The sequence below is a fragment of the Apus apus genome, chromosome 6 (assembly GCF_020740795.1).
Source record: "Apus apus isolate bApuApu2 chromosome 6, bApuApu2.pri.cur, whole genome shotgun sequence".
In the NCBI taxonomy this organism is placed as follows: domain Eukaryota; kingdom Metazoa; phylum Chordata; class Aves; order Apodiformes; family Apodidae; genus Apus; species Apus apus.
The window spans coordinates 4,680,034-4,701,105 of record NC_067287.1 but is presented as its reverse complement, the minus strand read 5'-3'; the positions used below and the strand labels follow the sequence as shown (position 1 = coordinate 4,701,105).

Sequence of the window (21,072 nt, the reverse complement as noted above, 5' to 3'; positions counted from 1 at the left end):
CCTCCCTACACATTGTCTTCAGCACAAGGACCAATTTGTGGAGTGAGCACAAAAGGGAGTGTTATATGATTTGAGAATTTTCTTTGTCTATGAATGACAAACACTGATGAGTGGAACATCTCCCTTATGAGGAAAGGCTGAGGGAGCTGGGTCTCTTTAGCTTGGAGAAAAGGAGACTGAGGGGTGACCTCATCACTGTTTACAAATACGTAAAGGGTGAGTGTCAGGAAGATGGAGTTAAGCTTTTTTCAGTGATGTCTAGTGATAGGACAAGGGGTAATGGATGCAAACTGGAGCATAGGAGGTTCAGTGTGAATATCAGGAAATTTTTTTTTACTGTGAGAGTGACAGAGCACTGGAACAGGCTGCCCAGAGAAGTTGTGGAGTCTCCTTCACTGGAGACATTCAAGACCAACCTGGACGCCTTCCTGTGTGATGTGCTCTAGGTGACCCTGCTCTGGCAGGGGGGTTGGACTAGATGATCTTTCGAGGTCCCTTCCAACCCCTAGGATTCTGTGATTCTGTGAAATAATGCTTAAGCAAGATGGACAATGGCAGTTTGCAATTGCAATTCTTACTTTGCCAAGACACAAATGGATGACACTTTTTTTTCTCTTTAACCTGTGTGATAAAGAATCAAACCAAGAACCCTAAAGCCCAACAGAAATTTGAAGAATTAATTTTGGCATTTAGAGAAGCCAAACAAACCCTAACCTTTGCATTATAGTACTTCTGCTGTGTCAGCAGGTTCTGGTAAAAATGCTAGGCTATTAATTTTGTGTGAGATGAAGGCAAATTGCAAGTGGAGAATCCCAGAGCTGGGTAACAGTATTAGCAATCACTGCTGCCCTACCTGCTTTGCTGCAAGGTTGTGATTAAAATATAAAATGGAGAAATCTCAAAGGAAGAGGGAAGAAAAGTTAAGCTTTTAAATATTTTCATTCTTTTCCTAGCTGAATATCGTGATGTCAAATAGAATAAGAAGGAGTCATCCTGCTACTTGACCTTTGCAAAATTACCCATTTGGTTAAAAAGCTATTTGAAATAGATCAGTTATTGTCCTGATTACTGTTTCTTTCATGTTAGTGTTTATAATGGCACCTGGGAAAATCTGTTTTAAAACTTTGCTTCGTTTGTTCTTCTGCTGCATGTGTACTTTGGTCCTCTGAACAATGCTAATAAGCAGTGCTGATTTTTTTATGAGATTGCAGGTTGTGGTGATACAAGAGACTAATATGAGCCAACAGGGCTGGAAAAAAACCCCAACATTCACAAGCTTACTCAGGTTATTAGTACAAAGGGAAGGGGGAGCAGGTGGCAAGTTAGCTGGCTGTCTAGATATAATCAATCTGACAGGTATCCAAGTGGTTCTGTATTACAGTCTCTAATTTTGGTCTTTGAATAGTTTTTAATAAGATTTAACTGTGGGGTTGTCAGCTGTGACCTGTGTGAGAAGATATTCTTTCCAATCACATCAACAATGTACTTTGTGAAAATTCCTGCACTGACAAAGAACAAAGGACTTTCCATTGTAAAAGCCAATGCTTGCCTGGAACCAGCAAACTAAGAGTTAGAAAGGAGACAGTCACACTGGTTTTTCTCCTTCAGGTTGAAGATGCTGAACTAAGCTTGGAAGTCAGAGCAAAATAGTTTGTATTCAGGTTCTTTGATTTTTGTCACTGGACAATCATAGTGACTTCTGTGGCCTCTGCTCCTTATAAATCTAATTTCATTCTGGAGCCAGGACTTTTTTCAGCACCACTGCTGTGAAACTTGGACACAACAATCTGACAGTATGTCCAGACCAAAAGAGATCAAGTAGTCACCCATGACTGATTGGGTGGAGCATGCTCAAAGACAGGGCTGATGTCTCCGTGCAGTAAGTGATTCTCTAGGGCAGGGACAGCACGTTCCAGCCCAGTCACCCCAGAGGAAACACTAACTTAGGCACAGCTTAACTGTGCCTTTGAGCACAGGCTTCCACTGCTGACTAGATGAGAGCCCCAAGCCAGGTTGCAGACCCAGCCATGCCAGAACTTTTATGTCTCTTTTCAAGCCTGCCTGCAAGCATCTGTAGCCATTAGAGTAGTATTGGGGTGCTCTCTGCATGGGAGAGAAAAACCAGAGAGAAACTTGTTAGAATAATTTTGTGAAAATCTTTCTGGAGTTTTTGCAACTCTTTTTATTAATTTTCTATGAGTATTTGTAAGTGTGATTGTTCACCTGAGTGTTGGCACAAAGGAGGAGTCCTGGAAAACTCTGTTGGAAAAACTTTCTGCTGCAGAGATCTCTTTGTTTTTCACCTCTCCTTCTTTTAAAAGTTTTGGTCATCTAATCAAAGAGCAGAAACTATAATACGTAATTTTTCCAATGGTTCCTGTACAGTGTATGAAGGACAGCTAAAAAATTATGAATGATCTGAAAAAAATGCCACAAGATTTATATGCATATATTAAGTCACTCAAATAATTTCAATTCACATTTTAGTAAATTATAGTATTTGGGGATTTAACAAAGCTATTTAAGTAGCTTATTATTGAATATTTTTTTTAATATAAGTTGATCAGTTAATCAAACCATGTTTGGGAAGAAAATGGTATTTCAGTTTTAACACTGTTGCTTTGTCCTAAAACATCTGCAATAAAGTTGGCTTTTGGACTAAGAAAAAGAGAAGTTTTTCTTCTCTACTGATTTTAATAAAAAGAATGCCTTGTAGAGTTACCATGTAGGGTTTTCTCAGTCATTATTTCAAAGGTCAGTGACACAAATTAAAATGGTTCTTTGTTAAATAACACTTTTTTTTACTATCTACCTTTTCTGGTGCCATAGTCTTCCACGGAATATTTTCTGCTGTACGGTATGTGTGGAATGTTCATTGACAGTAATCAGCTTCAGACAGGTCTGGATGTAGTTGACACTGCTTTCTATGATCTGCCTTTGATTGTTATACACTGTGGCCACTGAGTGATGTGCAGTGCCCAAGGTAGTTTGGAGCTAAGCTGGGTCTAGGAAGCAGGCTGGCTTGGGGACTGGTGTAAACCGGGCTGTGCTCTGCCTTGTGTGGCCACAGTGATGCTGCTCTGATGCTTGAGCCAGTTGTTTCAAGTTAGCCTGGGCATCCCTCCACTGCCTTTGACAACGTAGAGCATATTCTTAGAGAAGAATCTTTGCAATTTCCTTCTATCATTCCATTTTGTATTTCCCCCCCCACCCCAAAATATTCCCCTTCCGTACTTCTGGCACGTGTACGTCCACAGGTGTTATTAAGTGTAGGGTAGCATGTGGTGTCCATGCCTCAGTGCTATCACAGAGGAAGGACTTCCTAGAGGAAAAAAATGATCACTTTCAGTATTTTGCAGGCTGCCCATCTAAGCCCATCATTGCCTGGCATCTACACACTGAGGGCAAGGATCCAGCGAACTTGTGAGTGGGCATCATGCCATCTGAACAGATGGGCATGGAAGTAGGCAGCCAGTAGACCATGTATGTGCATCAACTGTGGGTGTTGAGGGCAAGATTCCCAGTGGAGAATGTCCAAACAGCTGTCTGGCCTGAGCCAACATGCCTACGACCAAGCAGAAGTGCCATCCCTAAATCCTGCTGAGTTGGATTAACCTTCAAAAATAAAAATTGCTTCTGCAGTAGCGTAAGGTGAGTTTTTTGGCTTGTTTAAATCCGAGAGAAAGAATTAGGTAGGCAGGATAAAGAGATGCACTAATGTAGAGCTCATTAGAGAGGACTGAGCATTTGTCTAGGAATACTATTCTACGAGGGTATTTATGTGGCATACAGTAAGTGATGACTTGCAGGAGTGTGACATCAATGCTAATTATGCTCTTTCTGTTAAGACAGTCCTTTCAGGAGAGACCAAGCTTTTGAGTGCCTTTTGCTTGTAGTGTATGTGCTAGATGTGGTTTTGCACAGGCCAATCTTCGGGAGTTTTTTCACACATGTACTTACTAAGTTGTAATGATTTTATTTTTTTTTTTTTTTTACTTACTCCTCACTCTAAAAGTACTATTCTGGGGTGCAATTTTAGGTCAGGTTTGCTGACACAGTTTGCTGTCATAACTGAGTACTCACAGTTATTGTCTGTCTCTTTCTAAGGTCCAAAAGGGACATGAAAATATAATGTCTCATTACTCTCTGTCTGCATTAACTTTGATTTTTACCTTTTTTAGACATAACATCAAACCCCACATTTTTGCAGTTACAGATGTCAAAGACCACTGAAATACTGATGTTTATTGCATTTTTGTTACTGCTGGTTTTACTATTTCCTCTATCATCGGTGCTCAGCTCATTGGTCATTTTACTAAAGTACCTGCAGTGGTTAAGATTAATGTAATCTTATATGTTGAACCAAAAGTAAAAAAACTGCATTATGAAGGAAAAAATATGAATAGGCAACTTAATATATTTTATAATTTATTTCTGAGGTATGGCTAGATTAGTACTCTTGTGGTGTGCATGTTGCTGTATTTTGTTACCTGTTAGAGGCTGTAACAAAAGAAGCTGGGACAAATGTATAAAGACCCTCACTTTAAATGTTCTTTTCTTGGATCAATGATTATTGTATTTAATACAATTAAAGCATATTGATGCTTTGAGACCAGGTTCCAGTTTGATTTCCAGTTGGAAACAGGGAGGATTAGAGGCAATGCAGCTGTCAGTGAATTTGTGATTGTTTGATCCCCAGGTACACAGATCTGAATGACCCACAGTCCAATTTAGAGCAGCCTGAAGATTTCTCAAACTTATATGGGTGGTAAGAACCTTTTGTGGCTGCCTCCTCTTCCACATATGGTTTTGGCAGATCTCCTACTCCTGAAAAAGGCTAAAAATGAAGCCAACTACTTCAGCTGGGTCTCCCTCAAAGCAAGGATCAGTTAGACACATTTCAAAGTCCTTTTGAGTAGCAAGAGAGGAACAAAAGGGCTCCCACTCTAGGGAAAATCTGCTCCTGGGAAGCAGCAAGCCATTCATGGAGAAAAGTATCTAGTATCTGATGAAGACTGATCTTTAGATTTCAAATATTGGCCGGATCTGGATACCTCAAATTTGGACTGTCTCTCAAGCAATTTTGGGAAGGAAGATGACATAGTTTCAAACAGATCATGCTTTGAAATCAAGCTCATGGTTATTTATTCTCTGATCACAGAGAACTAGTTTAGCTTAACACCGGCTGAAATGTAAAGTAGGATCTGAATAATTATTTTGCTCTGATTTCATGAATGGAGAGGCTGAATAAATGGAGATGCTCCCACAGTCAAAGTGCTGCTGTTCTTGTCTACAGCAAGTTCTGGAGCTGGGGAGCATGTCTGTGGGATTAAACTGCCTTGATATAAAGCACTTATCTTCCCAACCTCAAACACAGAGGAGGACTCTCGTACTGTGGGAAAGGTCCATAGGATTCTAATTTATAAGGGAGCAAGAGGTCAAGAGAAGTAAAACCATTATCATTGTTTTTACAGGCTTGGGAGATCTGAGCAGAATCTAGTGGGGAGTGTGCTCCAAGGGAGACATGCAGGGGCCATGCAACACAATCCTGCTTGTTTTTTAATTCCTCCCACTGACTTCAGTCTGCAGATTCTCCTAAGAGCATGTCATTTGTAGCAAACTCAAGCCTGTAAGGACCGTGAAGTGGTTTCCTTATTAAACGATGCAGAGAGAGATTATCTGGTCTGCAGCCAGTGCTCAAAAGCTCCATCCATGCAAGTTCCTATTCCCCAGCACACTTTTTGGTCACCTGTACAGTAATGAGTTTTTGAGGAGATGGAAGGTGAGGAGCAAGTGAGGGCTGGTGGCAGCAGGACTGAAACTGCTCTTTGTGCCTCTCACTTTCTCTCTACAAGCCTTTGAAAAAAAGGACATAAAGCCATCACTACATTACACTGCCTTGTAGTCTCAATTACCTTTTCTTCTGAAGAAATCTATTTAGGACAAGCAAGGAGGGAAAAAATCTCCCCAAAAAACCCAAACATAGCTTGTAACGTAACCTTCTGGGGCATGGTGCTAGGAGGGCTTTGAGTAAGGCAGGAGTACCAGTTGCCATGGCTGTGGGCAAGGAGCCCACTGGGACACAGGGGCTGAGCAGGGTCCTGGGCTGAGCTATTGCTCCTGAGGGTTTGCTCCTGATGTTCCTTCACAGCCTCCACGTCTTGAGGATGAACCCAAACCGTCATCTGCTGAGATAATAAAGGAGCATCTCCACGTGGGGAGGCCCATGGGATTTTCTTAGTGCCTTTCACAGCAGAAAAGAAACCACATCACTTTAGACCTGCTCCCAAATAATTTCTGTAGATAACGATGGACTTGCCATACTACCCGAGATGGGATCTTTACAGCAAAACAAATCACTCTGAGCACAGCAGTGAGTGCAATGTTACAGGACTTCCCCTTCTCGTGACATTGCCTGGGTGTCTTTCAAGGGATGAGGCCATTAAGAAACGCTACAATATGTTTTTGTTCAGTTTCTGCATCCAAGCAGTTAGGAGCAGTCACTGCAGCGTGGGAGTCAGTGGGAATGAAATCACCACAGACAGCAGCAAATCGGGTATCACCCTTTCTTCTCAGCTGAGGGAATGGTTTTCACAAAAGGTTGTGACTAGTTTGTACTTCTATTGCAAACTTTCATGCTGCCACTAGTAAGTTCGATCCTATGAAGAAGGGAGTGTTCTGGCCCTGACCCAGAAAAACACTTAAGCCCGTTGGAGAGTGCGTTGCTGGATCGGGTCCAGAGTGGAGCAACATGCAGGAGAAAGGTCTCAACAGTGGGGGTTTTCTCTCTTGTTTTGGATGTTTATAAAAGAATCTCCACATGCGTGATTGCCCTGTGAGTAGGAGGAAACAAAACAATAATTAGACCCCTAAGGAGAAAGGTCAAAACACAAACACAGCGACATCTTTTGGTAGAAATCCAACAAAACTTCAGAGAACCTTCTCTTTGGTGGAGCAGCACAGTGACTGATGGATAAAACAACAGGTAGATACACTCCCCAGGGCTTTTTGTCTAAAGCAGAGCTCTGGTGCATGATGTGCTGCTTGTTCAAGAAGACCATGGTCTTTCCAGGCTACTTATAGGTGATGTTTATGGGTAAATAATTTGTGGTGAATAGAATCATAGAATGGTTTGGGTTGGAAGGGACTTTAAAGATCCTCTAGTTCCAACTCCCCTGCATGGGCAGGGTCACCTCCCACCAGACCAGGTTGCTCCAAGCCCCATTCAACCTGCCCTTGAAGAATTCCAGGGATGGGGAAGCCACAGCTTCCCTGGGCACCTGTGTGAGTGTCCCAACTTATTGGATAATCTAGGAAAACACCTAGAAAGGTCTTACAATTATCTTAATTATTTAGGAATACAAGTGAATTTGGAAGGTTTTTTTCAGGAAATAATTAACTGTCTATACTTTGCACCAGAGCAGCCTTTCTGGGCCTTTTGAGAAATGCTAGTTGGTTTTGTTAAGTTTGGTTGACTTCAGAAAGAACAATGCTTCTCGTTGACTAGATGAATTAGGTCAGAAGTGTGCTTGTAATGGGAAAAAAAATCCAAATCAGTCCTCCAAGTCCCTCTATAAATCGATGCCTTGTGAATGTAGCAGTGAGTTAGTTGTGATGAATTCCCACCAAAAAGAGGGAGAAATAAGGAGCACATGGGAACATAGAAAGAAATAAAATGAAACATCAGGTTATTGTATTTTACTTCATCAGTGTTAAAACAGCAGTTGTCTGATGGTTGTCCCTTCACTCTGGGAGACCAGGCATATGTAATGGAGGCTTTGCCTTGGTAGGAGGGATGCTGATGGATTAGTGCTTAGATGCTGGAATCACTCTGGTAGGAGATGGATACCCTTTAGCTAAGGGAAGGGGGGGCTGCTGAGGCTGAGTTTAACAAAACCAGACTTGCCCACAGACTTGCAAGCGCTCGCAGAGTGGATTTTTAATGCTGCAGGTGACATTGCTGCTGACTGAAGAATGTTCATCAAATCAGAAAACTGCTGATAAGCTGCCTTTCCCAAAAAGGGATCTCACGAACTTCTGTAAATCCCTGCCTCTCATCATACCCTGGGAGGTGAGGTAGAGGACTTATGACAGATAATATTTAGGTTTTCCTGCAGCTTATTGGGGTAGTCGAATGGAGTCAGAGAGAGAGGAAAAAAAAATAAAATCTCAAAACTTCTCCTTTGTGGTTTATCCATTAAAAACTGGATGGAAGAATGAAAATAATGGAGCTTACACTTCCTTTTGAATATTTTCATACACCACTGAAAACTGTGAGAACATTGAAACATGAATATATGGACTGCTGTCACCCAGGTTCTCCTGCTAAGGATCTTTTAACAGTGAAATTAATCTATCACAAAGGAAGTGATATGGCTTTATTTCAAATACTCATGGATGAGTTAATTTAAGAATAAAATCTATATGAGGCCTGCTCGAATTTTATGGAATCAATTTTATTCAAGAATATATTTGCCTCAGGTTTTGGGGAGGGGGGGGGGGGGTTTGTGTTGTTTTTTTTTGTTTGTTTGTTTTTTTAAAGATCCATTCCTAAACCAAAAAGCTGGTAGAAATGAAAAAGAACTTCATTGAAGCTTCCATTAATTCAATTTGTAAACTGAACATGTGAGGTGTTTTTCCAGAAGAGCTGGATCTTGCCTTACATACTTGTGGATTTTGGTTGTATTTCTGTAACTAGATTGAGAATCCGGAGCTTCAGGACTTTCTTATATGAGATTGCTCATTTCTGGGCTACAAAGTACTGTTAATTTCTTTTAATTTTGTCCTGTAAGATGAATATTTTTTTAGTAAAAACATCACATTAAATAATCAGATGAGATTTATTTTCCTCCTTGTATACATGCACTTTTCCTTAAGCTTCATTGTGTGCAAAGCAGAAGTAGGTTTTCAAAGCACATAATATTATCTATAGCTGGAATTTAATATTTTTTCCCCTCCTTTCATATTCCTGTAAAGTTTACTATTGTGTCTTTATTATATTGCCACTAACAACGTGCTAGTACTACTAAGGCAGTACTTTTTACTATCTCCTTTCTTCATTTGGTTGTGGATAGATTTAGTGCTTCTGAGACATTCTTTTTAGCATGTATCAAACGTGTTTCTTTTGCTAATGGTCTGATTGTTGAACCAAGGACCTGACCAAAGCTCTGATTGGTGCTGGACACTTCACAAAAGTTGCCTATAGGGCCCCCAAGAGATGTGTAGGATTCCTGGAGAGAGCAGCCGAGTGTTAAAATAGATACTGTGGAGTAGTGTTGTGTCTTGTTATTTAATTTGGATGAGTGGAGAATATATTTTAGAAAGCATTGCTGGGCAATATGCTCTGTTGTATGTGAAGGACTAATCAGAATGAGGAATCTGGGTGAGAGAGACTTTCTATGATCTGGACCTGAATAGTTTGTTATATGTCTTGAGCACTATAGAACCTTTAGAGTTGTTGAGCACTAAAGATAAAGATAAATTGAATTAATTTATTTTGAATTTATATACATGCCTCTGCCTGCATTAATATTAAGTTCCATCCAAAATCTAAATAGAAAGACTGTAATCTTAGAAGTTCTCTCAATAGCATCAGCAAATCATTCTTGTTTACCCTACATGCTAATAAAACAGGAACATGACACTCCTGAAAACAAGATTGCAAAATACAGAAAATGTGGTCTGACATTTTTTTCTCCCCAAAGGAGGGACTGCCACTAACTAAAGTATTTCTTATGAAAGCTCGATTGCTTAAGATGCAGAATATTAAGAGAGAAAAACACTTTAGGACACAGCCATGTCACCAGCTGTTACTCACCCTTAATGAAATTGTTAAGTGATATTCTTCATAAATAGGTCAGAGAAACTTTTGAATTGTGAAGAATGTTTTATCTCTTTCTTTGAAATGTTTGTATTAAATTTAGAACTGGTAATTCATTAAGCTCATTAGCTCTGACTAGGAGAGTAGAGCAATATCTAGGATATAGATTTCAAGGCTTAGAAATGTTAGTGCTTACAAATAAACATGAAAGCAATGTGTGGAGAGAAAATATGGGATCGTAATATGTTTAACTGTTTTTTGAGTGTGGCCCTCTGGATTAATTAAGAACATTTTCTATATTCAGACACTTAAATATAAACAGAATACATTATGACTTTCAGTAAACCCTGCTTTAATAGGGAAAAAGAGAATGCGTTATGATGAATACAGTAGAAACTAGTAGAGGCTATATTTTATTGTTTGCTTTGAGATAATCACTGAATTTTACAGGATCCCAACTCCAAATTATGTTATTATTGACTGACATTAAATTTAAGCAGTAAACATTCTCAGTATCTCTACACACACATCCACTTTTGGGTGACCTGTTCTTTGTTGCAGATTTGTAAGGAAGTCAGATGCTGCTGAGCTCTGCCAAACCCTTGATTCATGCTGCAGCTTTTATTTGGTCTTAATCATTTCTGATATAATCTAATAATTTTCCAGAGTTAAGTCACAGGTAGTTAGGCTGCCTTCCTCCTGGAAAAGGGGGAACTGTAGGAAATTAAGGACTCAGTCCTTGGGAACAACTGTAGAATCAGAGTCCAGCATTCCTTCCATGTTCAGCCTTCCAGACATGGAGAGTTTAAAAATAACCTCTGAAGCAGTTTAAACAGACCAGATAAATTATGTGCTGTTCCCAATTATTTTCTAGTTTTTTCATTTACTTGCTTTGTGACCTTGAAGTTCTTATTAGATCTTTCCCATTTCTGTAAAATGGGGTTAAGATCACCTGACCAGTTAAGTTAGATTCCTGATGGAAAAGTCGTAATTTAAAATTATTATTATTTTCAGTCAGTTAATTTTTTAGGTAAGTTTGCCAATGTGGCATTGCAAAGAAGCACAATTATTATACCAGAGATGTTGAGAGTTTAGTAGCTGTACATGTCAAACACACAGGGCTCAGAGAAACACCAATTTTTCACAGAAGTGCAGTACTGAAAGACACCAGGTTTCCAAAGCTCCATCCCGTGCATGCCCAATAATTAAATTAGTTGGTCTGTCTTCACCTGCATGTATTTGAACCCTCTCTGAACTGAAATCCTTAAATGATTTTCTTTTTCAGATAAATCGTCATAGAAGAAATCACTCCCAGCATAACTTAATTCTTGCAGACATCATCAGCACACAGGAGCACACGGTAAGAAATTGCTCTTTGGGACTGATAAATCACTCCTGTTATTTTAAAGGTTTATAATGTAAATCTCCCACACACTTAACTGAAGAATAAATACATGAAGCTTTGGATGCCCCAAGATGTGAAGGGATTTGAGGGACTTTGATTCATCAATAGAAGAATAATTTTAGAAGGTACAAAGAATTTCTAAAAGTTGGTTTTCATGTTAATCTGGTTGTACTAGACTAATACTTTGTCACTGTTCATGCTTGGTGTACAGGAAAGTGACTGTGTCTTTGTCCTGCCTTTGTCCATATTAAGGTGTTTTTAGTATTCATATAAATTTTTATAACTAAAGGTGGACATGAAATTCAACAAAATTTTAAAGAATTTCAACAACATTTATAAAGAATCTAAGGGGACTGAGAAGAACAGAGGTTTTTATGTTAAAAAAAACAAAAACAAACAGCAAATACAGATTCGTCAAAGTTATGTTGATATCAGTGTTTCTTTTGCCTACACAAACTTTTCAGGATTAGGTGGATTCAGCAGCTTTGAATTGCTCTAACTAAAAAAATTATGTAACCTATATAGTCATAATTACCTTTCCTTATACTTTCCAATACTGCTAGCTCATGAGAATATTTATTATTATTATTTAGAAATTGAAATATTTACACATACATACTCTCATCTTTAATATTCTTCTAAAAAGCTAATAAAAACCAACAGCAACCCCCCAAAAAAACCTCCAAACACAAAATCCCACACTATTATTCCATTTTCTTCTTTCTATTCTAATTCTTCAGGGCATTTGGGGTCATTTTCTCCATGTTCCATATGTTGAAAAGGTGCAGGAAGGGCAGCAGCTTAACAACAAATGATGATATTTATTGAGACAGAAACAACAGAGCATATCATTAGGATATATTTGGTGGTGTTTTCAATCTAAGATAATCCATTTAGAGAAGTATTGTAAGTTGATCCTCAGCTGTTTTGGATGTATTTTCTTGAGAACAAGTAGAACAAAAAAGAGGACATGAACAGATGTTAAACAAGGGGAATATCGCACCCCAAAACGAGGCTATGAAAATATTGGGGTCATCTTAGAAATCTTTTTATTTGTCTTTGTGGTAAAGATGTTTTGCAATGCCATAAGTGCCCTTTACACTAATGAAAGAGAAAACTGTGCACATCATCAATTAATGAAGACCATGATAATTTTTGTTTTAAAGAGTGCACCTTTACTGATTCACTTAAAGCAATATATACTAAAGTTACTTTGCTTAGCATAGAGAGGACTCATATTAACTGAAGATCTTGTAATTTTGAGCTGTTTAATTTAAAACAAATGAGGGATTTGAGCTATGTAATCTAAACCAGGATGTGTTCAACATTTGTCACTGGCCTTGATACTCTAGCTCAAGACAATTATAAGGAAAATATGACTGAGCAGCAACATTTACATCTGGAAGCATATCTAATTTTCACCTTGCCAAAATGTGAGAACAGGGGTGATTCAGATCTGCTGATGAAAATCGTAGTTGTCTTTTGTTTTGGATTGGTTAAAACAGCAATTTTGGATGGGTGGCTGGTAAACTTTGAAAGCATGAGATTTTGGGTCTGATTCAGAGAAGCAATCAGCAGTTTCAATGGTCAGCCAACTGTCCTCCCAATTTCTGTTTCCAGAAAGATAGAAATACAAAAAAGAATAACCTTTCTCATATGTTATTTGGCATCTTTGGTCCTGGCCAAGCACCAGAAGTTTTATGCTACATAAATGAAGGATTCAAAAAATATTGAGAGATGTAAAAGAAGTTTGATTTTTAAAAAGAGTGAAAAAAATGTAGGTGGAGATGGGGATTAAGTCTTATTTTAGCTCTAATAATTCGTCCATCCATCACTAGATAAATAGTGACATGACTCTGCATGATAATCCCCACATACTTCCTCTCTGGGTTTTCTGTGGCAATGATATGCAGGACAGGAATTTGTATGAGATTAAGCACAAATTACAGAAAATACACACACTGAGCCACACGTACCCATTTGAGAATGTCACCTAAATCGTTGTCCACAGACCTACAGACCTTTGCACAGGTACAAACAGCTGTGTGCACAGTATATATTTCATTATGTCCTCTATTTCAGCAACAGACAAAAGCTAAGCAAGTAGTTAAACATATTACACTGTTAATATAATTATATTTTGTATAACCAAAATAACAGCTATGTTAGATTTAAAAATCCTCATGTTGTATTTTAAAGCATGTTTAAAGCATTCTGTGACTCTGTGTTATTAATGGCTGCTCAGACAGCAAAATTGAAATGGTTACAAAATCACCTTGTGATAAAATTTACTTATAAAGATCATGTGGAGTTATGATATTCTGGTCAGGCACTGAGTCAGGAGTGTTTGAAAGGGAAATCAGACCCACTCCAAATCATAGTTTTGCTTCTTTTTTTTCCATTAGTGACACAGTTGGGATGTCCTTAGCTTATTGAATCTGATGAGATGGCAGGTCAGTGGGTTTGGCTGAAAACCAGTCACCTTGTTTTGTTTAGTTTTTAATTTTTAAATGCTGCTTTTCATAGCACCTCAATACCAGCACTCATTCAAAAAGCAGCTCCACTTAAAAGCATGATGCCCTTTAGCAATTTGCCATGAGTCTTGGTTTAGTGCTGACTCAAAGCAAAATGTGGCACCTACAAAGGCAATATAACAGATATTTGGTGTTTCTCTGACACTGGTCACCTCTAAACATGACTCTTTTTAGAATACATGAAGCAAGAAGCTTCTACAGAAGTATGGTGTGTTCCTCATAGCTAATAATGAAGCTCAATATATGAAATGAGTTTAATTTGAATGGTGGTGTTGGGCTGATGGTTGGACTTCATCTCTGAGCTCTTTTCCAACCTTAAAGATTCTATGATTATGTAACTATAAAAAATAGGTGAGTAATCTGAGAATAACTGGTAAAATACCCTTACACTAGATTATCTAAATGCAGATCCTTATGTGTATAGTAAGTGGATTCATTAATCTGAATAAATGATATGATTTTGACATGTACGTTTTTTTATTTCTTGTAGGTAGTGGAGAAAGAAGGATATCTCCTGAAAGCTAAAATAGCAGATGGTGGCAAGAAATTAAGGTATTATATGTGAATGTTACAGAACTTATCTGTTGCAAAATTCAGAGTTGATGCATGTTTAACCATGTGTAGCAACTATTGCTGCTAACAGCCAAACTGCCATTGCTTCAGTAATAAGCCAATGTTTGCTTCCAGTCCCAGAAGCCAGGTGACAGCAGCCAGTGTGCTCACTGCATGCAATGAGAACGTGTCAATATTATTTTCTATGCTATATATTATACACATATTAAGGACAACCTTCAGGCACCAGGCAAACCAGTAATATCTTTTCCAATGGGGAAAATTTAGGTGCTGAGTGTGTGCTTGATGGGTCAAGGATGGAACCCCCTCATGTGGTGATGCCACAGCAAGGTTAACAAAAGTGGTCAGCACTTACACACTTAGCACTGGTTGTGTTGAAAGTCATGTGAATATCAATGCTGCCTTTTATGGAAGGATTTGCTGTGCTTTGCTGGGTTTAGATGCATGTAAAGGAACAGCAGAGATGTGACCTGCACTGTATGTTACCAATGAGAATGAGATTAATGTGAAATATTACGTTTTCTGTGTGGAGAAAGGAGCCAAGTAGTAAGTTTTTATACTTGTCTAGTGCTAAACCATAAGTATCCTGGAAATGCTCATCGAAAAGGGACTCTGAAGGATGCAGAATCAGAGAATGGTTTGGGTTAGAAGGGACCTTAAAGACCACCTACTTCCAACCCCCCTGCATGGGCAGGGACACCTCCCACCAGACCAGGTTGCTCCAAGCCCCATCCAACCTGACCTTGAACACTTCCAGGGATGGGGCAGCCACAGCTTCTCTGGGCAGCCTGGGCCAGTGTCTCACCACCCTCACAGGAAAGAATTTCCTCCTAATCTCTTCTCTAAATCTACCCTCTTTCAGCTTGAAACTGCTGCCCCTTGATCTATTGCTATGTGCCCCTGTAGAAAGTCCCTCTCCAGCTCCCTGTAGCCCCTTCAGGAACTGGGCTGTTTACCTGGTCCAACTGCTCACTTGAAGCAAGAGTCAATGCAGCCAGTCTGCAGCTGGGTGCCAGCAGAGACTGGGGTAACTGGCATTTTGGGAAAAGGTTTTGAAGCCAGTAACACTCTATTCCCAGCTTTGGACGCTGGCAGAAGCTTGTGCAGAGAGGTTGGGCATCCCCTGTGAGCGTGCCCAGGTGAGGAGCAGGGAGCTTCACCTTCCACCAGGTGTCCTGAGCACGGAGCATCCCCCTGGCCCTGCGAGGGTTCAGGCAGGAGCCAGAGCAGCTCGGCCACTTCTGTTCTTCGACAACCCTGGCATTTTTTAAAACAGCCTAAGAGACGTGAGCAGCGCTGCAGCTATAGCGTGCTGCCATCAGGTGTTCGCTCGACAGAATGCAAAGGGATTGTCCGCAGAGAGGATGGGGAGATTCATCCGCTCTGCCACACTTTGCCTCACCCCTCCTTCCACTTACCTGCCCTCGCTGCTCAGTGCCTGGAAGTGATTTCCTCAACGCTATTGGTGCCACACAGCAAAAATGAGAATATTGTCAACTAGCTCTTCCAAAGAGCTTGAAAACCTCAAGTTTCTGCATGTATCCCATGAAATACAGTGTGTGCTCATCCGTGCAGAGACATCTTGAAGTACATATATTTTTATTCTTTATTTTTCTTTTTGAGTCTCACTGATAACTTTATGGATAACCTCATAAAAAGGTTGACTAGTTTATATATTTTTTTAATCTTGAGGTCACAAAAAGAATTAATTTTGATTTCAAAACATCAGGTTTTAAATGAAACAATGGTAGAATAAAACAACAAGGGAATTCAAAATTTAGGGAGAAAAATGTTCTTGCAGATAATATGGTGAAAGTTAAATTTTCATGACTTCTGTAATTCCTATAGTCTCCTGCAAAATCACTGTATTTTCTTATTCCTGATGGAATTAAAATGTTCTCCCCTTAAAATTCAGAATGAAACTTAGATAAAACATCTCTTCTGATATAGTTTAAGAAGTACTTATTGATGACTCTTCATTGTTTTTTTTTGACTTCTTATTTCAAAACCACACATAGAATTGCATTTTATTTATGTATTTATTCATTTATTTTAATGAGATGTAGGTTGAAATTAAAAGTTTTCAATTCTTGGAACATTTCCTAGTTAGTTTTATCAGAAATTTGAATCTTTTAAGAAGATTGCACACAATCACTGATGTGTAGTACTTGGGTAGAAAAACCTGCCCACAAAGAGGTGGAGCAAGCAGAACTCTGGCTGGTAGAAGTGGCCATAACACAGATATGTTCCTCTCCAGAGCTTATGTCAAGCATTTGGTGTGAGTTGGGCACTGGATCTAAGATGTGCCCCAAGGGTTTTAATCCTTTGGCAATTTTTATTGATATTTATCCAGTGTATTCAATTCTTAGGAAAGATCTTTTTAAACCAACATATAGCAGGCTTGCCCACTGATTCCCCTCAGCATCTGCAAGACCTTTTATGAGTAGGAAAAATAGAAAAGAGAAGAAAAAAAAAAAGGTTTGAAGTTTCAGTTTAACTATAGACAACTTGTATTCAACTTGTATTCACTACCTTAATTGTGATTCTCAGCTGCAGCCCTTGTTTCCTAAGGATACTTTTAAAAAATTAACTGAGTTGGAACTTTCTTCAAACCAATACCCACCACCCGTAGCTATGACCATAGCTCACATTAGCTAAGAATATGGCTTTAGAATGGTGATAAATTCAGTTGAAAATGTCAAGGTGACTTACAAACATTGTCCTTTTGTGGGGAAATATTTGCCAGAGATGTCAGGTACTTTTCTAAAACTCTATTCATTGCCCTCTACAACTGCCTGAAAGGACGTTGTAAAGAGGTGGGTGCTGGTCTCTTCTCACAAGTAATTGGAGATAGAACAAGAGGGAATGGCCTCAAGCTGTAGCAGGGGAGGTTTAGACTAGACATGAGGAAGAACTTTTCACTGAAAGGGTGGTCAGACATTGGAACATGCTGCCCAGGGAGGTGGTTGAGTCGCCATCCCTGGATGTATTTAAAAGTCATCTGTACACAACGCTTGAGCTTATGATTTAGTGCTGGACTTGGCAGAGTTGGTTAGACCAGATAATCTTAAAGGTCTTTTCCAACCTAAGTGATTCTGTGTTTCTGCTCCTTTCTCAGTGTCTCAATTTCTTCCCCATTAACACAGCACAAAACCAATACAGTCCTATTTTCTTCAGACATATTTATCTCCTCTTTTCTTTCACTGTTGCCTCTTGTAGGCCATATTTCAAGAATGATCATCATTAGGTCATGTTGGGTGAGATCCTGCCCCCGCAAGTGAGTGCAGGTTCCTCTGATAGTGCCAGTGGTGGTAGGGCTTCATCTGCAATGCTGGTTTTGCTCCTTAAGCTGATGACTGAAACATACTGAAGAGGAAAATCACTAACAGAAAAACTGCCTGTTGTGCCTGCTGTGCAGTTTGATGGGACACAGAGTGCAGCAGAGCTGTGAGATGGGTCTAGAAGCCAGCATTGCAAAGAAGACTGGCAGGCTTTAAAAATCAGCAAAGTTTTGGCTGGAAAAAAAAAAAAAAGTGTGTTTGAACTCATTAGGAACACCTAAACAGAGAGAACTCAAAGGGACTGGGAAAGAGAGAAGAAGGAGGAAAAGGGGTTTCTAAAAGCTCCTCCCTGGGTCCTCCATGTCCTTACAGACAGCTTCCTTCTCTTGGACACACTGCAATGCACACCTGAAGCAGCCTGTTTCGTGTGGGCATTTCAAGCTTAATGTTGATGTTAATTAATGTTTAAATTTGTCATTTGCATTCACATAACAAAAATAGTGGGTTTATGAGTATTTTTGTAAAAATCAGGTGTTCTGACCCTCAAATAGGAGGCTCAAACCTGAGATTTCCATCTGAAAATAGTTTTCTATCAGAATAGATCTACTTGTTTATGATTCTGTGGTGGTTTAAAACATCAGGTTATATGTAATGTATATAATAGCATTTTCTTCCAAGTTGATTATTATGTTGTTCTCTGTCAGGGGACACTGTTTCACATATCCATGTGTATTTTGACTTCTTTCTGGCCCCAGCAGTTTGCCAGTTCTCTACTATGAAACTCCTGAGGTTTAAGAATAGCTTAAACCTCCCTCAGATACTGTTCTTATCTTCCTACTCTCCTGTAAATGATTCATTTAGGGAAAGGAGAAAGTGTCTGGGACCTTTCAAAATGGACCCTTTGCTGAGCTCTCTATAGTCAGACTGAAATTACATTTTTCCTTCTAGGCTCTACTTTAAGTATTTTTGACTAGGAGGGCACCAGCTACTGGAGTCCTCCTAGTATGTATAAATTTTAGGCATGTATGAATAATCCCACTGTTTTCCTGTGGTTATGGCACCTTGGTGGAAAGGGAATGAAGGCTTGCAAACATAAATGAGGAGAAAAAAGGCCTTCAAGCTTTGTCAGGCCAAATTCAGGCACAATTAGGGTGGTGCAACTCCACCACTGTTGGTGGAAGCTCTTGGCTGATATTGACTTTGGACCATTTTTTGTTTCTGACATCTAATAAGTAAAAACCAAGTCTGAAAATAAAGCCTACCCCCTGCTCCCATGCCTTCCTGATTTTCCCTTTTTAAAATTCATTTTGTTTTAAAGGAAAAACTGGTCCACATCCTGGATTGTTCTTACAGCTCGGAAAATGGAATTCTACAAAGAATCCAAGCAGCCGGCACTAGCCAACCTGGTAAGCAAACAACCTTCCAATATTCTCAGCTTCCTTGCAACTATTCTTTCAAGGTAAAAAGTTTGGTGTTTACACAAGACAAGTGTAGACTGAGCTGACAACCTTCAAAGACTTGAGAGCAGCTGAAGGAAAATGTCTTGATAAACTTTTAATCAGACGTAGTGTATGAGAAGAAATAGGACCTGGAGTGTCCTTTATTAAGAGGTGCATTTTGAGAATAATTTCAAAGTGAGACAAATGGGGAGTGACTAACCCGTAATGTGAAGGTAATACTTTAAATTAAGGTGCCATTTAGGAATGCCTTATTCTTATTTATGAAAATGATCACTAAATGCAGCTACTTCCTCAAATAATGTATTATAAAGTATGTTATAAAATGCATTAGTAATAAATGCCTAACAGATGATGCGATGAGAATCTGTTGCAAGGGATATTGTGAGATGTAAATTGTATTAAACCATGTATGTGCATCTTTAATACATGAATTTAAGTTATCTACCATCCTATAAAGTGCCTTATACATTAATAAATAATAATAAATTATTTATAAGTGGAACCTTAATATAGGGTGTTACCAAAGCAGAAAAAATTATAAGTTAGCAAAGTGATTTTTTTATTGTAGTATAAATGTGACATCTCCCATATCCTGCTAACCTTCCTGAATATTTCTAAGGCTCCATCTAATGCAGCTAATGTAATTTCTGTAGCCTGTAGTTACCACAAAGTGAAATTTGCAGTACCTTGTTATTGAGCCCCAAGGAAAGACCACTGATCTTAGTCTTCAGAGATGTGACAGCTACGTTGTGCCAGCAACAACAGGACACGTCCCTTCAGTGCCAGTTACTGCTGAGCCTGAACCTACGAACCAGAATATGGGCAACAAAAAGGGAATTGGGGAAACACGTGACACTGTGGGCAGCAAAGGGACAGGTTTGACAAAGCCCTGTTGTGAAATGCTCTCAAGGCCTGATCAAACCTGCCAAATCTCATTGGCGTGATGGGTGGCCACAAAGGTGCTCTCTTTGGCAGGAGTCACAAACAATAAGCTATTTTATTCCATGGCAGGTGATGCAAACCTTTTCTTCTATATATTCTTGATCTGTCAATGCCACCAGCCATAAAATCAGCTTTAAAGAACACCTTTTCATGCTTTGCTTTTTTGGAAAGAAGAGGGTTGCAGAAAAATAAAAATAGATTAAACAATAAAAGCAAGTAAAGGATGAAATCTGGTACCCTCTGCTCATGTTTGTGCCTGTACAGCTGGAAAAATACTAATTTTTCAAAGCTATAAGAAGAGTATTGTTTGAATTAATATTTTTTTCAGAATCATCTGTTTTCCTTAAAGTCGAATTAGATGTTATTGAAACAAAAAGTCTCAGGTGAATTTATTACAACTAATCTTATAATTTACTAGCTGTCTTACACTTCTGTGTGCTACCTCCTCTCTCCTCTTTGCAAACACTCACCAAAATCCTAGGAGATAAATGGGCCAGTGGAAATCCAACACACAGGAGAGGTGATTTTTGCTGGAGAGTCCTCCACGTTGTTTAAATTCCCATTGGCTGTATAAGGTTTTAGATTCTAAGGTAGTCTTGCCTGGGGAATATATCTCTGGGCCCAGATCTCAATCTGTTTAACTAAAAAATTGAGTTGTGTTGTGAGAAAGAATCTTCTGAGAAGTCAATCCCCTGATCTGAAGTTTCACGTTTTCCCCAGTGTTCACAGTTGATAAGATGACATCTACTGCCTCCTGTCTTAGGAAGAACACAGAAATATTGATCCCACATTTTGCTAACTACGGGGAAAAACATAAAAGTGTGGGTTTCGGTTTTGTTTTGTTTTAATTTGATGCTAGATCTGAACACTGGGGTTCTGGACTTAACATTCACTGGGTGAGGAAAAGCTGTAACAGTTAGTATTTTTGTCTATTGCATGGAACTTATATGCAATGGCAAATAAAGTAATTGGGTAGAGCTTGAGAACAAGAGCTGTCAGTATTCAAAATCTTACAACCCAATTTCCTAACCCCAAATTTCACACATAAAAAAACCCA

At 39.1% G+C, this 21,072-nt stretch overlaps 1 protein-coding gene across 5 annotated transcripts in view; it reads left to right on the top strand.

Annotated features, from left to right (window-relative positions):
* The window catches only part of ARHGAP15 (Rho GTPase activating protein 15), a 333,818-nt gene that overhangs the window by 44,152 nt on the left and 268,594 nt on the right, over positions 1–21,072 (top strand). For all 5 annotated transcript variants that reach the window (XM_051622745.1, XM_051622748.1, XM_051622746.1 and 2 more), the window contains 3 exons: positions 11,106–11,180; positions 14,250–14,311; positions 18,932–19,019. In XM_051622745.1, coding sequence (XP_051478705.1) covers positions 11,106–11,180; positions 14,250–14,311; positions 18,932–19,019 — 225 coding nt within the window. The remainder of the gene's footprint in view (positions 1–11,105; positions 11,181–14,249; positions 14,312–18,931; positions 19,020–21,072) is intronic.